This window comes from Prionailurus viverrinus, chromosome B3 (genome assembly GCF_022837055.1).
Source record: "Prionailurus viverrinus isolate Anna chromosome B3, UM_Priviv_1.0, whole genome shotgun sequence".
NCBI classification, from domain to species: Eukaryota; Metazoa; Chordata; class Mammalia; order Carnivora; family Felidae; genus Prionailurus; species Prionailurus viverrinus.
The window spans coordinates 139,983,470-140,000,608 of NC_062566.1; the positions used below are offsets into that span (position 1 = coordinate 139,983,470).

Here is a 17,139-nt window from a genome sequence, read left to right on the forward strand (position 1 = left end):
GGTCTGGCAGAAGCCAGCGGTCCCCGGAGGGGAGCGGTGGTCGCCCACACGTCCTCGGCCCCGCTGGCCGGCCGGCCCCATCCCCGGGCCCTCGCTCCTCCCACTCCGCGCCTTCCCTCCCTCTGCCGCACCCTCGTCCCTCGTCCCTCGTCCCTCTGCCTGCCGGCCCGCGGCTCCCAGCGCCGCTGTCTCGTGATTGACGTTGCGTTCTGTCCCCCGACCCTGTCAGTCCGGTGCCTTCCTCCGCGCGCCAGCACTGCCGGCACAGACCTTGGCACACACCTACTAGGTGCTCAGTAGGTGTTCGTTAAATGGGTAAATGAAGGACTCCTCCCTCAGTCCTCTTTGAGGGTCTGGGAGGCAGAATAGGTCCTGCGACGTAAAGAATGGGGTACCGTGGAGTGAGACCCGGGTTCAGGTCACAGCACTGCCCCTTCCTAGCTGTGTGCTCGGGGCAAGTGATACCACCTCGCTAGGCTGCAGTTTCATCATCTGTAAAACGGAGATGATAATAGTTTCTACCTCTGTCTCGGTGGGAGGATCCAGCGGGTCCGTTCGGGTAAGCGCTAAGCACGGAGCCTGGCTGGCACCTGATACATTTCAGTAAAGGGTAGCCCCTGCTGAGTTACCCACATGCTGTCCTCCCGTTTCTCTTTCCTGCCCTTTCTTCCTCACTTTCCCGCTGAGATTCAGGAATTTTATCCCGTTCCTTCTATTCCATCTGTTGGCAGAATGTGGGTTCCCAGCCTGGGTGCACATTTGCCTTACCTGCTGGAGGGATGAGTTGCACTTGGGGTTGGCTCCCTTCCTGTAAACCCACTGGGAGCAGAACCTGGGAGGAAAGCCCCTGTATTCTGTGTCGTCACCAGTGTCTCCCGGTCTCCTAAGCTGCAAGGCTGTTTGTATTTTCTTACACCCAGCAGAGTGCACCTCGATAAGCCTCTGACCTTGTGGGGTTTTGTTTTTGTTTTTGGTTTTTTTTTGGATAACCCAACTTACATCCCTTGTTGGTTCATTCAGCAGGTATTATTTGAGTCCCTTGTATGCCTGCCACGTACCAGGCTCTAGGGATGCTGTGGTTCTAGTCCCTACCCTCAGGGAGCTTTCTAGTTGGAGAACCAGCAGGTGCGGGTATAGGGACTGCTTTACCTGAGACCATGGTGGGGAAGTTGGGATAAGGATAGTCCTCCTGGAGGAGTGACTAGCCAGTAGCTTCTGTTGGGTTTAAGTTATTTTGTAGCCACATCGTCATTTTCAATAGAAGATTGTCTTCTTCTGGATCTGTTTTCCATTTTAGAAAGGTAACACTTCAGGTTTGAGGAAGGTTATTTTATATTAGCTTCCGTGTAGTTTAGACAGAATGGCTACTGGAACTTCGTGGGGAAAAAAGGAAGGTAGCAGGCGTCAGGAGGAGCAGTCGATTGAACTTGGAAAAGTGAAGGGCCGATCAGGTAACAGTTATACACATAAGGAAAACGAGCTTTGGTGTCAATCCTGGAGAGATTTCTAGATACAGTGAAGCGCAAGGAGCTTGGTAGAATCAGGAGGGAAGAGTTCCCAGCTCTGCCGAGGTAGACGTGAGCTGTTGTTCGACGTGTGTAGTCGGGTTCACTAAGACCTGGACTTCAGAGACCAACGAGTTTTTGCATGATGGTGGGTGTCGCTGAGGTAGAATGGTCTTATGTTTTGGAATATCATGCTTAGGGGATCCTGGCTTCGGGCTCTGAGAGCTTAGTTTACAAATAGGTGTCGAGTGCTGATTGTACCATGCGCCAGTGGTCTTTCGAAGCACCACAAGGTGTGTAGACTAGAAGGATGTGGCTGAAGAAAGAATCCAGGAAAGAAGCTAGACAACTAAAGATGAGGTGCCGTGTGATGACGAGGTGCTCAGTGTTCTCCGAAAGCAGAGAAAGACCAACTGTTAGAGGCTGTGAAGGTTTCCCAGGGGAGAACGAGTTCTTACAGGGTGTGTGTGTGGGGGGTGTGGGGGGGGGTGGGAAGGGAGGAAGAGGCCTTTGCAAAGACGAACAGGTCCTGGTGTGTTCAGGGCCTGTGCTGGGAAGCTCATTGCAGCTGCGGGGTAGAGTGTGTGGAAGGAAGGGAAGCCTGGCACCAGGCTAGATACACATCTTTGTAAAAAAATGTTCAGGGCGCCTGGGTGGCTCAGTCTGTTAAGCGTCCGACTTCAGCCAGGTCACGATCTCGCGGTCCGTGAGTTCGAGCCCCGCGTCAGCCTCTGGGCTGATGGCTCGGAGCCTGGAGCCTGTTTCCGATTCTGTGTCTCCCTCTCTCTCTGCCCCTCCCCCGTTCATACTCTGTCTCTCTCTGTCTCAAAAATAAATAAACATTGAAAAAAAAATTAAATAAATAAATAAGTAAGTAAGTAAGTAAGTAAGCATGCTTGGGGGTGCCTGGGTGGCTCAGTATGTTGAGCATCTGACTTCGGCCCAGGTCGTGATCTCACAGTTGGTGGTGGGTTTGAGCCCCTTGTCAGGCTCTCTGCTGACAGCTCAGAGCCTGGAGCCTCCTTCGGGTTCTCTGTCTCCTTCTCTCTCTGCCCCTCCCTGCTTGCACTCTGTCTCTCAAAAATAAATAAATGTAGGGGCGCCTGGGTGGCGCAGTCTGTTAAGCGTCTGACTTCAGCCAGGTCACGATCTTGCGGTCCGTGAGTTCGAGCCCCGCGTCAGGCTCTGGGATGATGGCTCAGAGCCTGGAGCCTGCTTCCGATTCTGTGTCTCCCTCTCTCTCTGCCCCTCCCCCGTTCATGCTGTGTCTCTCTCTGTCTCAAAAATAAATAAACGTTAAAAAAAAATTTTAAAAAAAATGTTCTCCTTCCACGCTTCCGTGAGGCTATAGCCTGTGTGCACCGGCCAGCCAGCCAACAGGCACGGCAGCGGGGCAGTGACATTCGTCTGGGAGATAAATGACTTCATTCCCATTGTGCTCAGCCATGAGATTTTTTTTTTTTTAAATTTTTTTTTCAACGTTTATTTATTTTTGGGACAGAGAGAGACAGAGCATGAACAGGGGAGGGGCAGAGAGAGAGGGAGACACAGAAAGCCATGAGATTTTAACACTTGAAGGAGTGATGGATGCTGTAGCCAGACTTCAAAAATAGATTGTACAACAGGGATACTAATTGTCTTCCTGGAGATTTTGGAGACAGTCTTTAAAGCATCTGAGTTGTGGAGTGCTCTGGCAGTGCAGGGTTCCTGTACTGAGTGAATGGTGTAGACTGTACATTGTAGTCCTTGCTCCAGTTTTGAAAAGTGGCCCACCAAGGTGGCATCAGGGTGCTTGCTGTCAGTCAGCATGGAGAGCGCCTGACACCCTTCCAGTGTATGGGGTTGATGGTAGGTGCCATTGTGGGGAGAAGCATCCTCACTGGAAGAATGTTGTAGAGTGATGGTTTGTACTTTTAATGGAAATATTTGTGACCAAGGAAGCATTATTGATTTTAAAGATTGGGTTAAGGGGCGCCTGGATGGCTCAGTCAGTGAAGCGTCCGACTTCAGCTCGGGTCATGATCTCACGGTCTGTGAGTTCGAGCCTGGCGTCAGGCTCTATGCTGACAGCTTGGAGCCTGGAGCCTGCTTCGGATTCTGTGTCTCCCTCTCTTTCTTTGCCCTCCCTTGCTCATTCTCTGTCTCTCTCTCTCTCAAAAAGTAAACATTAAAAAAAAAAAAAGATTGGATTGAGAATATTATTTTGCAGTAAGACCTGAAATTAACGTCTTATTTATTCAATCAGCAAATCTTTACTGAATATCTGCTCTGTGCCAAAGATATTGTTAGGTACTGGGGTTTACATTTGTTGCGTATATTTTCATGAGAGATCATTGAACTGCTTAGCAGGTAAAGTGACTGAAGGTTGCGATGAGAATCACGAAGGACGTACACAAGGTGACAGGACAGGGAAGAGGGGTGGAGGGACTACAAGCCATCTGCCCAGGGAGGGCCTTTGCGAAGGCAGGTTTGTGGGGTCAGATAAAGGAACATTGGAGTAGAGGGGATAGAGGCCTGAGGAGGGACAGAGGGGGCCAGTGCCGCAAGAGCTTGGTGGCCAGGTGGGGAGGGATGGGGATGTGATGGGGGAGCCAGGAAGGCTGGCGGTACAGAGCCTGATGAGGCCACCGAAAGGCATTTGGTTATTTGAGCCTTGGGGGACCCCTGAAGGATTTTGAATGGGATGGGTTGTATGAGATGCACCCACTTCTCTTTCAGAGAACTCTTTTTAAAAAGGGGGGCGTTGGGGTGCCTCGGTGGCTCAGTCGGTTAAGCGGCCGACTTCGGCTCAGGTCATGATCTCGTGGTTCGTGGGTTCGAGCCCCGCGTCAGGGTCTGTGCCGACAGTTCAGAGCCTGGAGCCTGCTTCAGATTCTGTGTCTCCCTCTCTCTCTGCCCCTCTCCAATCACACACACACACACTCTCTCTCTCCCAAAAATAAATAAAATGTCAAAAAAAAAAAAAGAAACTTGAAAGGGGGGGCGCACCTGGGTGTCTTCCAACTCTTGATCCCCCTCCCGCTCGTGCACATGCTCTTTCTCTCAAGATAAATAAATAAACATTAAAAAAAGAAAGACTTTATTTTTTCAGAGCAGTTTCAGGTTCACAGCAGAGTTGAAGAGAAGGTACAGAAATACTTTATATACCCCTGTCCCTGTGCTCACACCGCCTCCCCCGTTGTCAGCATCCCCCACCAGAGTGGGACGTTCGTTACAATTGATGAAACTCCGCGGACACATCATAATCAGCCAGAGTCCGTAGTTTACTTTAGGACTCCCTTTTGGTGGTGTACATTCTGTGGGTTTGGACAAATGTAAAATGGCACGTATCTGCCCTTATGGTATCAGTATTTTCACTGCCCTAAAAATCTTGTGCTTTTGTTTTTTCATCCCCTCCCCCGCCACCCCTGACAACCACTGATCTTCTAACTGTCTCCATAGTGTTTTGCCTTTTCCAGAATGTTACATAGTTGGAATAATAGAGGATGTGGCCTTTTCAGATTGGCTTCTTTCATTAATACGCATTTAAGGTTCCTTTCTGTCTTTTCATGATTTAATAGCCCATGTATTTTTAGCGCCGAATAACATTCTGTCTTCTGAATGGACCACAATTGATTTATACATGCACCTACTAAAGGACATCTTAGCTGCTTGCAACTTTTGACAATTATGAGTAAAGCTGCCATAGATATCTGAGTAAAGGTCTGTGTGTGAACGTAAGTTTTCAGCTCCTTTAGGTGAATACCAAGGTATCTAAGTGCTGGATCATATCATAAGATTATGTTTAGTTTTTTTTTAAAAGTAGGTTCTATGCCTAACATGGGGCTCAAACTCACGATCCCAAGAGCAAGAATTGCATGCCGTATGGATTGAGCCAGCTAGGTGCCCCAGGTTATGTTTAGTTTTGTAAAAAAACCACCAGATGGTCTTCCAGAGTGATTGTACCATTTCGCATTCCCACCAGCAATGAATGAGAGTCCCTGTTGGACCATCCTCACCAGTATCTGGTGTTGTCAGTGTTCTGGATTTTAGCTGTTCTAATAGGCGTGCATCTCTTTTTTTTTTAATTAAAAATTTTTTCTTTATTTTAGAGAGTGCACGAGTGGGGGAGAGGGGCAGAGGGAGAGAGCGAGTGAGTGACTCTTAAGCAGTCAGTGTGGAGCCTGATCCTAGAACCCTGTCTGTGATTATGACCTGGGCCAAAATCGAGAGTCAGAAGCTCAACCGACTGAGCCACCCAGGTGCCCCACGTGTATCTTATTTTAATTTGCATTTCCCTGATGACATATGATGTGGAACATCTTTTCATGTGCCTGTTTGCCATCTGTAGATCTTCTTTGGTGAGGTGTCTTATTAGGTCTTTGGTCCATTTTTTAACCTGGTTGTTTGTTTTCTTATTGTTGAGTTTTAAGAGTTCTTCATATGGTTTGGGTAACAGTCCTTTATCAAATGTGTCTTTTGCAAATCTTTTCTTCCAGTCTGTGGTTTGTCTTCTCATTCTCTTGACATTTTCTTTTGCAGAATTTTTTAGTTTTAATGAAGTCTAGCTTATCAGTTATTTCTTCCTTGGATCATACCTTTAGTGTTGTATCTAAAAATGTCATCACCATGGGATGCCTGGGTAGCTCAATCAGTTCAGCGTCCAACTCTTGATGTCAGCTCAGGTCTTGATCTCAAGGGTCATGAACTCAAGCCCTGCATGGGGCTCCACACTGGGCATGGAGCCTACTTAAAGTGAAGTAAAATAAAATAAAATGTCATCACCATACTCAGCGTCGTCCAGGTTTTGTCCTGTGTTATTTTGTAGGAGTTTTATAGTTTTGTGTTTAAAAAAAAATTTTTTTTTTAATCTTCATTTATTTTTGAGAGAGAGACAGCGTGTGAGCGGGGGAGGAGCAGAGAGAGAGGGAGACACAGAATCGGAAGCAGGCTCTGGGCTCCGAGCTGTCAGCACAGAGCCCGACACGGGGCTTGAACCCACAAACCGTGAGATCATGACCTGAGCCAAAGTCAGTTGCTTAACCGACTGAGCCACCCAGGTGCCCCTATAGTTTTGTGTTTTACATTTAAGCCTGTGATCCATTTTGAGTTAATTTTTGTGAAGGGTATAAGCTCTGTATCTATATTGCTTTTTTTCTTTTTTTCTTTCTTTTTCTCTTTCTTTCTTTTTCTCCTTCCTTCCTTCCTTCCTTCCTTCCTTCCTTCCTTCTTTCTTTGTTTTTTGCATGTGGACGTCTGCTTGTTCCAGCGCTGTTTGTTGAAAAGACAACATGTGCCCCATTGCATTGCCTTGGCTCCTTTGTCAGGGATCAGTTAATTATATTCGGGCAGGTCTGTTTCTGGGCTCTGTATTTTGTTCTGTTGATTTATTTGTTCTGCCAATACCACACTGCCTTGATTACTATAGCTCTAGAGTATGTTTGGCAGCCAGGGAGTATCGTCCTCTAGCTTTGTTCTTCTCCTTCAGTATTGTGTTGGCTCGTGGCTATTCTGGTTCTTTGCTTCTCCGTGTAAATTTAAAATAGTTTTGTCGATAACCACAACATAATTTGCCTGGACTTTGATTTAGATTGCATTCCCAACTGTAAATCAAGCTGGGAAGAGTTGACATCTGGACAGTTTCAAATCTTCCTACCCATGAACATGGGGTATCTTTCCATTTATTTGGTTCTCTGATTTTGTTCGTGAGAGTTTTGTAGTTTTCTTCATATTGATCTTATATGTATTTTGTTAGATTTAGGCATAAGTATTTCATTTGGGGGAATGCTAATATAAATGGAATTGTGTTTTTAATTTCAAATTCCACTTGTTCATTGCTGGTATATAGGAAAGCAGTTGGCTTTTGTATGTTAAGCTTGTATCATCACCTTGCTATGATTGCTTATTAGTTTCAGTTTTTTGTTGATTCTTTCAGGCTTTCTACATAGATGATTATGTCATCTGCAAAGACAGTATTATTCTTTTCTACTCTATCTTTTATGTCTTTTTCTTGTCTTATTGCATTGGCTAGGACTTCCAATGTGATGTTGAAAAGGAGTGGTGAGATAGGGAGCTCCTTCCCTTGCACCTGATCACAGTGGGGAAGCTTTGAGTTTCTCACCGTTAAGTGTGCTATTAGCTGTTGTTTTTTTATAGGTATTCCTTGTCCACTTGAGGAAATTTCTCTCTATTCCTAGTTTACTGAAGTTTTTAGGATGAATAGGTGTTGGAGAGCTGTTCCTTCTTTTTCTTCTTTTTTGCAATAATTTTATTGAGGTATAATTTACATGCCATATAATTTACCCGTTTAAAGTGTACAAGTTGGGGTGCCTGGGTGGCTCAGTTGGTTAAGCATCTGACTCTTGGTTTTGGCTCAGGTCATGATCTCACGGTTCGTGGGTTTGAGCCCCACATGGGACTCTGTGTGGACAGTGTGGAGCCTCCTTGAGATCCTGTCTCTCCTTCTCTCTCTGCCCCTTCCCCGCTTGCTCTCTCTCTCACAAAATAATAAACTTTAAGAAAAATTTGTGCAAAGTATTTAAAAAATAAAGTATATAGTTCAGTGGTTTTTAGTGTATTCGTGGAGATATGGAATCATCACTACAACCAGTTGTAGAGTTTTGTCGTCATTCTAAAAAGAAACCCCATACCATTTAACGGTCACCTCCACCCACATTCCCATCTTCTTCCAGCCCTAGGCTGTCACTGATTTACTTTCTGTCTCTTTAGGTTTGCTTATTCTGGGCATTTCATATAAGTGGAATCAATATGTGGTCTTGTGTGTCTGGCTTCTTTCACTTAGCATCATGTTTTCAAGGTTCATCATGTTATGCATGGATCAGAACTTCATTCCTTTTTATTGCTGAATAATATTCCATGGTGTGGATATACTGTTGTTTTGATGGACAATTGGTGTTGTTTTAAATTTTTACTATTATGAAGGTAATATTATGAACATTTGTGGACAAATTTTTGGTAGACATATGTTTTCATTTCTCCTGGATATACAACTAGGAGTAGAATTGCTGGGTCATGTGGTAACTCTGTTTAACCTTTGAAGAGCTGCTAGAGCCTTTCATAGTGGCTGCATCATTTTATTTTCTACCAGCAACGTATGAGGGTTTCAGTTTCTTCACATTCTTATTAACACATATCTTTTTTTATTATTATTATAGCCATCCTAGTGTTTAAAGTGATGTTTCATTGTGGTTTCATTTTGCATTTCCCTGATGATTAATGATGGTGAGCATCTTTGTTGTGCTTCTTGGCCACTTTTTAAATGTTTATTTATTTTAGAGAGAGAGAGAGTGCAACCAGGGTAGATGCAGAGAGAGGGGGACAGAGGATCCGAAGCGGGTTCTGGGCTGACAGCAGAGAGCCCAACACGGGACTTGAACTCACAAACTGTGAGATCATGACCTGAGCTGAAGTCAGATGCTCAACTGACTGAGCCCCCCAGGTGCCCCAAATTATTGGCCACTTTTATGTCTTCTTTGGAGAAACATGTATTCAGATCCTTTGTCCATTTAAGAATTGTCTTTTTTGTTATTGATTTTTAAGAGTTCTCTATATGTTCTGGATACAAATACATTATGAGATATGTGATTAACAAATATTTTTCCTAATTCTGTGAGTAGTCTTTTCAGTGTCTTGGCGGTGTTTTTTGGAGCACGAACGTTTTTAGTTCCGATGAAGTCACAGAGTTCGTTCCCACTGCTGTGTGTGAGCTTAGGTTCTAGAGGGCAGCTGTGGGAGCAGGAGAGCAGGCATTAGAAGAATGTCGCAGAGGCCCAGGTGAGACACGTGATGGCTTCCTCCTGGGCATGGCCACAGCTGGTGAGAAGGGGCCAGGTGTGAGGTAGGTTAGGCAGTAGAGTTGAGGGGTTGCTCTGGGGGTGAAGGAGAGGGAGAAGTCAGGCACGAATGCTAGGATTTCAGCCCCCAAAATTGATTCCAAATTTGATTATACTGCCCATTATCTGGCACAGAATTGTGATAATTTTTAATCTGTGCCGGGGCCTGCAAGTGAAGGGATCCTTACACATTTTTGAAGTTGATAGTGTTATCGTTGATTGCGCCAAAGTGATGATTCCGGGGACTCTGTCCTTCCACGAATACCTCCTAAGCCACCGCAAGTAAACGTATAATCCCAGCTAGAATAGTGTACCTGCCCTGCAGATGAGTTTCGAGGCAAATCCTCCGGCCCCTTCTAACCAGGCCGCAGTCTCAGATCCCTTCGTATGGAGATTACGGAGCTGACAAGTGAATGGTATCAGATCAAGGGAATGAATTTTTAAATTTGACAGAGCTGCTTTGAGGAAAATGGCTTTGAAAGGAGGAAATAGTACTAGCTGACGTTTGTGAAGTGCTTAGTCCTTCCACTTGCTTCCGAGGAGGTCTCGTCCGCTAAAGCAGAAATTAGAACATTTTGGTTCGGAAAATTTTGGTTTATGCATGTAGTGTGTTCGCTGCAGCTTTTCTGTACAGATTAAAAATCGTGTTCTGGCGGAATATTTAATGAAATGGCAAATGCTTCTGGTTTATAAAGTGAAAAACTGTGTGTGTCTGCACATGTGTGTCTGTCACTACCTGTAGATATAGCATGTCTCTGTACGATGGGATTATTTTTTTTTAATGTTTTATTATTTATTTTTGAGAGAGAGAGAGAGACAGAGCATGAGCGGGGGAGGGGCAGAGAGAGAGGGACACACAGAATCCCAAGCAGGTTCCAGGCTCTGAGCTGTCAGCACGGACTCCCCGACGCGGGACTCAACTCACCAGCCGTGAGATCATGACCTGAGCCAAAGTCGACACTCAACCGACTGAGCCACCTGGGCACCCCCGTACAATGGGATTAGTAATGCCATTTATTTAGTTCTTTGTAATTTTCCATACTTCAAAAATGTTAAAGTTTGTTTTGAGAGAAGGGGGGAGGGGCCGAGAGGGAGACAGAGAATCCCAAGCAGGTTCTGCGCTGTCAGCGCAGAGCCCGATGCGGGGCTCGAACCCATGAACCATGAGATCATGGCCTGAGCTGAAACGAAGAGTTGGACACTTAACCGACTGAGCCACCCGGGCGCCCCTCAATTTTTTTTGTTACTTTGAGATAGAGTGTGCGTGCCTTCGAGCTGGGGGTGGGGAGATGAGAGGGACAGAGAGAGAGAAAGAGAGAGAGAAGAATCTTAAGTAGGCTCCACCTTCAGCACAGAGCCCAACGTGGGGCTCAATCCCACCACTGTGGGATCCTGACCTGAGCCAAAGTCAAGAGTTGGACACTGAACTGACTGAGCCACTTAGGCACCCCTCAATTTTTTGATGGTGAACATTTATAACTGTTTAAAAAAAAAATTTCATTTTAAAAACTTTGTATAAATTATGGCTTCTCAGTGTGTTCGCATGTACACGCCCATCAAGGAAACAAAGCCTTTAACTGCTCCTATGCTGCCTTACGCTTGAAGATGGAAAGATTGTTGAAATAGCAACAGTGTCCTCATCTGTACAATGGAGATAACAGTGGTCCTGATTTGGCGAGGATTTAATGGGTTAGTGTGCTAAGGATAGTTTCTATGAAGTAATAGCATTAGCGATTAGTGCTATTGCTATTGTCATTCTTTGCATTTTGGATTATTGTCCCATGTCCTTAAGCGATCTACCTCCTTTCCCGTGGTATCTGTCAGCAACTGTTTTCACTTGAGTGCATGAGGCCATTTCATTTTCATTTGATTCCTGCATCATCTGAGTCTCGCCCACCTTTCTGGAGTACTTGCATAAATCAAGGATTAGTCTTGCCCTTGCCTGGTTATAGGTTTATGAACCGTGCTGCTGTATGGACGGCACAGCATTCACCATCCAGATGCCTGTTGCGTCAGCCATTTAAAGCTATGTGTGTGCTCACTTCAGCGGCACATGCACTGAAGCTATGTGAGCTTGGGCACGTTTCAGAACCTCCCAGAGCTTCAACCTCTGCTACAAAGGGATGTATCAGTCAATTTTCTTTCTTTTTTTTTAAGATTAGAAAGGAAATTTAGAGAGGGACAGAGCACGCACGAGAGGGGGAGAGGGGCAGAGAGAGAGAATATATATATATATATATATATATATATATATATTTATATTTATATTTAATGTTTGTTTATTTTGAGAGAGAGAGAGGGAAACAATCCCAAGCAGGCTTCACTCTGTCGGCACAGAGCCCAACTCAGGGCTCCAACCCACGAACTGTGAGATCATGACCTGAGCCAAAATCAAGAGTCAGATGCTTAGCTGGCTGAGCCACCCAGGTGCCCAGAGAGAGAGAGAGAGAATATCTCGAGCAGGCTCCATGCTTAGCGCAGAGTCCAACATGGAGCTCGATCCCATAACCCTGGGATCATGACCTGAGCCAAATCAAGAGTCAGCTGCTCAACCAACTGAGCCACCCAGGGGCCCCAGTCAATTTTCTTAACCATCACAGAGGGATGTGATTCTTATTATTACCATTAGGGGAGCTCTCACAAATTACACTGCTTGCTTCTTCGTATTGACTATTGTGATTATCAAATGAAACAGGAATCTGAAAATGCTTGGATCACTGGTATGCCATAGAGATCCAGGGGGGTATTATTCCTGCAGTGAGTTGAGGCAAGATTGGAGAAAAAGTGATTATTTTGTTGGTCTTCCACTCTTGTCACTCCTTCCTTCCTTGCAGATTTTCCTCGTACACAACTCATTCATCCATTCAGTAAATACTTACTGAGTGCCTCTGATATGCCTGATCCTGTTCGAGGTGCTGGGGGCTACAGAGGTGAGTGAGGCAGATGTGGCCCTGCTCTTGTGGGCCTTACAGACCAGTGATGGTAGAGGGGGTCAGGCAGAGACGGCCAGTCAAAAGAGAAGGCAGAAGAAGTGTGAGCAAGTAAAGCAGAGAGAGGGGACCAGAGAGGGCTTGGTGGTGGTGGTAGGAAGCACACTGTAGGGGGTGGTCAGGTGGGACCTCGTGGATAAGGGGACATTTTAGCAGACACCCATATGCTGAGAAGAAGCAAAATCTGAGTGACACCTGGAGAAAGAGCATTCCAGGTGGGAGGGACAGCCCAGTGTTGGGGCCCCTGGGTGAGAATGAGTTGGGTGTGAGTTTCGTTATAAGAGAACTTGAAGTTGGTCAGTCAGCTTTATAGAAATCAAAAAGCCACAGTTCAGCAGACCGCAAATCCGGCATCCTAACAAGTTCTTCCTAGAGGGCTTAAAGTCTCCGTAGAACTGAAGGACTAGAATATGCCCCTCCAGCTCTAATCAGGATCGGGCACCGCCTGTAGCTGCTGCTTGTCTGTCAGAGCTGTGATGGCGCAACTGGAAAGACTCAGGACCTGGAGCGAGAACACCTGGACTCAGGTCTCGGCTTTGTGGTCACGGGCAAGTCTTGTGACTCTTGGGTCCTCAGGCCCTTCTCCTCAAAGTTGGAGGTGACGCCACTGATCTCACAGGTGGGACAAGGAGTAAATGAGGGGCTGAACCCTTCATAAATGACAACACACTGTGTAAGGACTGAGTCTCTTTATTGCGGGAGGCTTTGAACTCAGAGTGCCAAGAGGTACGGGTGTCAGGGTGGAGCAGGTGCATCGCGGAGGCTCTGAGCATCGAGGGGGCTGCAGGCATCCAGCTGGGGGACGTGCTTCTCTGCTGTCTGGGCACAGCGAGTGTATTTCCACACCAGGACTTGTTCGTTGTCCTCCTGGGACAATGGCTTTCCTCTTTCTCTTCATGTTCTGTCCATCCTCATGAGCTTTGTACTTCAGGATGTTTCCAGTGAAGCCTTTCCCACTACTCTGTCCCTCTTATCAAGACCTACAGCTTCGCACCCAATCACATGTGGTTTTGTGTGTCTTCACTGTTTCTTTTGCCTGCCTGGCTAGATCATAAACTGCTCGAGAATAAGAACTGTTTCTAATATTCTTTCTGTTTCTCCGTGGTATTTATTATCACAGTATAAATTATAGAGGCCAGTACATATTGACGTGCACATTGAATTAAAGTGCTCGAAGTGATCTTTTTTTTTTTTAACGTTTATTTATTTTTGAGACAGAGAGAGACAGAGCATGAACGGGGGAGGGTCAGAGAGAGGGAGACACAGAATCTGAAATAGGCTCCAGGCTCTGAGCTGTCAGCACAGAGCCCGACGCGGGGCTTGAACTCACGGACTGCGAGATCATGACCTGAGCCGAAGTCGGTGGCTTAACCGACTGAGCCACCCAGGCGCCCCAATGCTCGAAGTGATCTTAATGACACCTGGTTTACTTTCTCCGTTGAAATAAGCCGCAGCTGTAATTTTTCCCCACCTGCAAGTTCCTCGCGCCCACCGTTAAACATGACTTCTCTTTGGCGTGACCAGACGTTGAAAGAATTACAACGCCTTGTTCTTTAGCCCCCAGGTTTCCCCAGATGCCAATCAAACGTTCCTTTTCCTCCCTGAAGATCATCTGCGGAAACCTCGGCCATGGCATCAGTATCAGAACCGGTTACCTTCAGAGAGTTCTGCCCTTTGTACTATCTCCTCAATGCCATTCCCACAAAGGTCCAGAAGGGTTTCCGGTCCGTCGTGGTCTACCTCACAGCTCTCGACACCAATGGGGACTACATCGCGGTGGGCAGCAGCATCGGCATGCTCTATCTGTACTGCAGACACTTCAACCAGATGAAGAAGTACAACTTTGAGGTGAGTCTTGCTTTTCTTTACTCCTTAGTATGCAAGAGGCATGGCCGACGTTGGACACGCTCGTGTCTCCTAGGATGGGGTAATTGACTTCCGATTTGGCCTTAGTATCTCACCCAAACACTACTTGAAAACCATCTTTAATTGAAGTGGAATATAACTAAAGACGTTGGTTTGTTTTTGTTTTTACTTTTTTCCCCCTGCCTCTAGAAGTTTAGCACCACTTTAAAAGAGAACATTTTAGTGTTAATATGTAATAGAAAACTTTGGAAGTTGGTACTTTCTTCTACATATTTTTGTTTCTCAGGGTACCTTGACTGACTCGGTTAAATGATCTCTAGTTATTGTGCTGAAATTATTATGAAGAAAGGACTAGTATCAGTATTGGCTAGCTACCCAAACAGGTACATCTGAAATAAGATCTCTCCTTATAGAACATTGCTGTTAGAATCTCAGCCAACCTCTGTTCTGTGTTGGTTGACTTCAGGCATTGCATGTCTGTGTATTGTAGATGCTGGTAGGCACTAAATAAATATTGACACATCATCGTCAAATTCACCTACTTAGTCGATATCTGTGGTTTATTGAGTACGTGGCTTTTGTGAGAGACTCCCAAGGTGACTGAGTTATGGCTTCTCCCTCATGTCCTGGTGTGGCTCTACTATTCCTGTAGTTAGTGGGCTTTTATGGACATCTTTAGACAAGACTTTTGTGTTTATGAGTGCCTGGGTGGCTCAGTCAGTTGGGCGTCCAACTTCGGCTCAGGTCATGATCTTACATTTCGTGGGTTCGAGTCCTGCGTCAGGCTCTGTGCTGACAGCTCGGAGCCTGGAGCCTGCTTCAGGTTCTGTGTCTCCCTCTCTCTCTGCCCCTTTCCCACTCATACTCTGTCTCTCTCTCTCTCAAAAGAAATAAACAGTAAAAAAAGAAAAAAGAAAACAAAATGATAGACCTGATTAAAAAGTGGAAATGATCTGTACTTATCAATTAAAAGAAGTTACTGGAATGGAGGAAAAAATTATGAACCAACTATATATTGTTCATAAGAAACTCAATTAAAAATTAAAAGGATGGGGGCACCTGGGTGGCTCAGTCTGTTAAGCGTCCGACTTCAGCTCAGGTCACGATCTTGTGGTCCGTGAGTTCAAGCTCTGCGTTGGGCTCTGCGCTGACAGCTCAGAGCCTGGAGCCTGCTTCAGATTCTGTGTCCCCCTCTCTCTCCGCCCCACCCCTGCTTGTGCTCTGTCTCTCTCTCTGTTGTTCAGAAATGAATAAACATTAAACAAAATTAAAAGGATGGAAAAAGGTATGTCATGTAAATGCTAATTAAAAGAAAGTTGGAGTGGCGATGTGAATATCAAAGTAGTCTGAGCAAAGAAATAACGGGTTAAAGAGAGCCATTCCGTTGGAAAAGACACAGCAGCCTTAAATGTATGTACCTTAACAAGCAAACTCCACAATAGACGGAGCAAAAAGTCTCATAACTGAAAAACCAAGAAATCCACAATTCTAGTTGGAGACTTCAGCACTCGTCTCTCAAGGATATAGAAATATAGAAGAGCTGAGTGACACCATCAGCTGACATTGTCTCATTGACATTTACAGAACGTTCCACCCAACAGCAGATGAGGGTGTGTTCCTCGTAAGTAAACGTGGAACATTCACTGAGACCATATTCTGGGTCATAAAACGTGTCTCAACAAGTTTAAAGTAGAGCAGACTTTGGTTCTCTGTTTCACTCTGTTTTCTCACTTTTTAGTTGAAGTGTACTTGACATAAAGCGTACAAATTTCAAATGTACAACTTGGTGAATTAGCCTAGTTGTACAGCCGTGTGATCCCTAGATCAAGATGCAGAAGGTCTTCAGCAGTCCAGTAGACTCCCAGCGCTGGCTGCCAGTCAGTACTCCTCTCGCAGGTGCCTGCTCTTCTGACCTCTAACACTGCAGGGTACATTTGCTAGCCCCTTAGGTTTTAATTCACTGCTAGGTCATCTTTGGCATTAAGGTGTAGGGTTGGAGCGCGCGCGCGCGTGTGAGTGTGTGTTCCAGAAAGTGTATTTGGATGGAAGTGGAACACAGGGCAAGGATATGGAGCAGCGTGGGTTAAGGCCAGAAAGGCGGGTGGGGCCTCGCACATGGGACTGTAGGCTGGAACCTGCTTCTGGGGCAGGGTCAGCTCTGGGACCCTTGTGGGCTGTGTGGGCTAGGGGCCAAGTGTGAATTCAGACCCTTTACTCGGGTTGCATTTCAACCCGGTTCTCTGTTATAAAACACATGTGGCTTATTGATACCATTGTATTGTCCTTTTTAAAATATAATTATATGACTGTTTTTTAAAGTTCACCACCAAACTCACAAAAACTTAGAGAAAAGCGAGTGTAATGTTCCCCGGAATGAAACTACAGTTACCCTTGACCGCCAGTTTTATAGTTTTACCTAGAATTAGCTTTCTCTTTATCCTATGATGAGCCCCATGAGCTTTGAAGGAAGGTGATGTCCTAGCACCAGGGGTGCCCAGAGTTTGGGAGAATCAAGTACAAATTCTTGGAACCAGCAGATGAAGAGGGGACTCCAGGAAAAGTCATATATTATATGTATACGTCCGCTGGCTTTCTCTGATGGAGGGATCAGAAAAAAATGTATTTTACTGGGGCCAAAATCCAAACTTGACAGCCCCAAGTATCCAAAACATTTTTCAAGCACCCATTTGGTATAGAATACAAACCCTCAATTGTGGAAAATCACAAAGGAAGTGCAAAGTAAAAATTCCGTTTTGGAAAGAACACGGAATTTGGAATCAGAATACTGGGGTGGGAAAAGAAAGCTAAATATCCGTCTGTAAAACATACGGGAAAAGGTCTGCAGGAGCACTCCTGACTCTCCATCATGATTCTCTAAATCTCTGTGGGGCCTGAGAATGAGGTAGGCTAAGGGAGGGGGTGTGAAGAAGTATCTTTTTGTTTTCT

General features: G+C 45.6%; 1 protein-coding gene across 8 annotated transcripts in view; it reads left to right on the forward strand.

The window, feature by feature from the left end:
- The window catches only part of TECPR2 (tectonin beta-propeller repeat containing 2), a 108,258-nt gene that overhangs the window by 349 nt on the left and 90,770 nt on the right, over positions 1-17,139 (forward strand). For 2 of the 8 annotated variants that reach the window (XM_047864002.1, XM_047864006.1), the window contains exons 1-2: positions 200-315; positions 13,885-14,175. In XM_047864002.1, the coding sequence (XP_047719958.1) occupies positions 13,957-14,175 (219 nt within the window). In that variant the 5' untranslated portion in view covers positions 200-315; positions 13,885-13,956. Of the gene's footprint in view, positions 1-199; positions 316-12,172; positions 12,268-13,884; positions 14,176-17,035; positions 17,096-17,139 lie in introns of those variants that run through there. The other 6 variants (XM_047864003.1, XM_047863999.1, XM_047864001.1 and 3 more) reach the window with 6 other exon arrangements.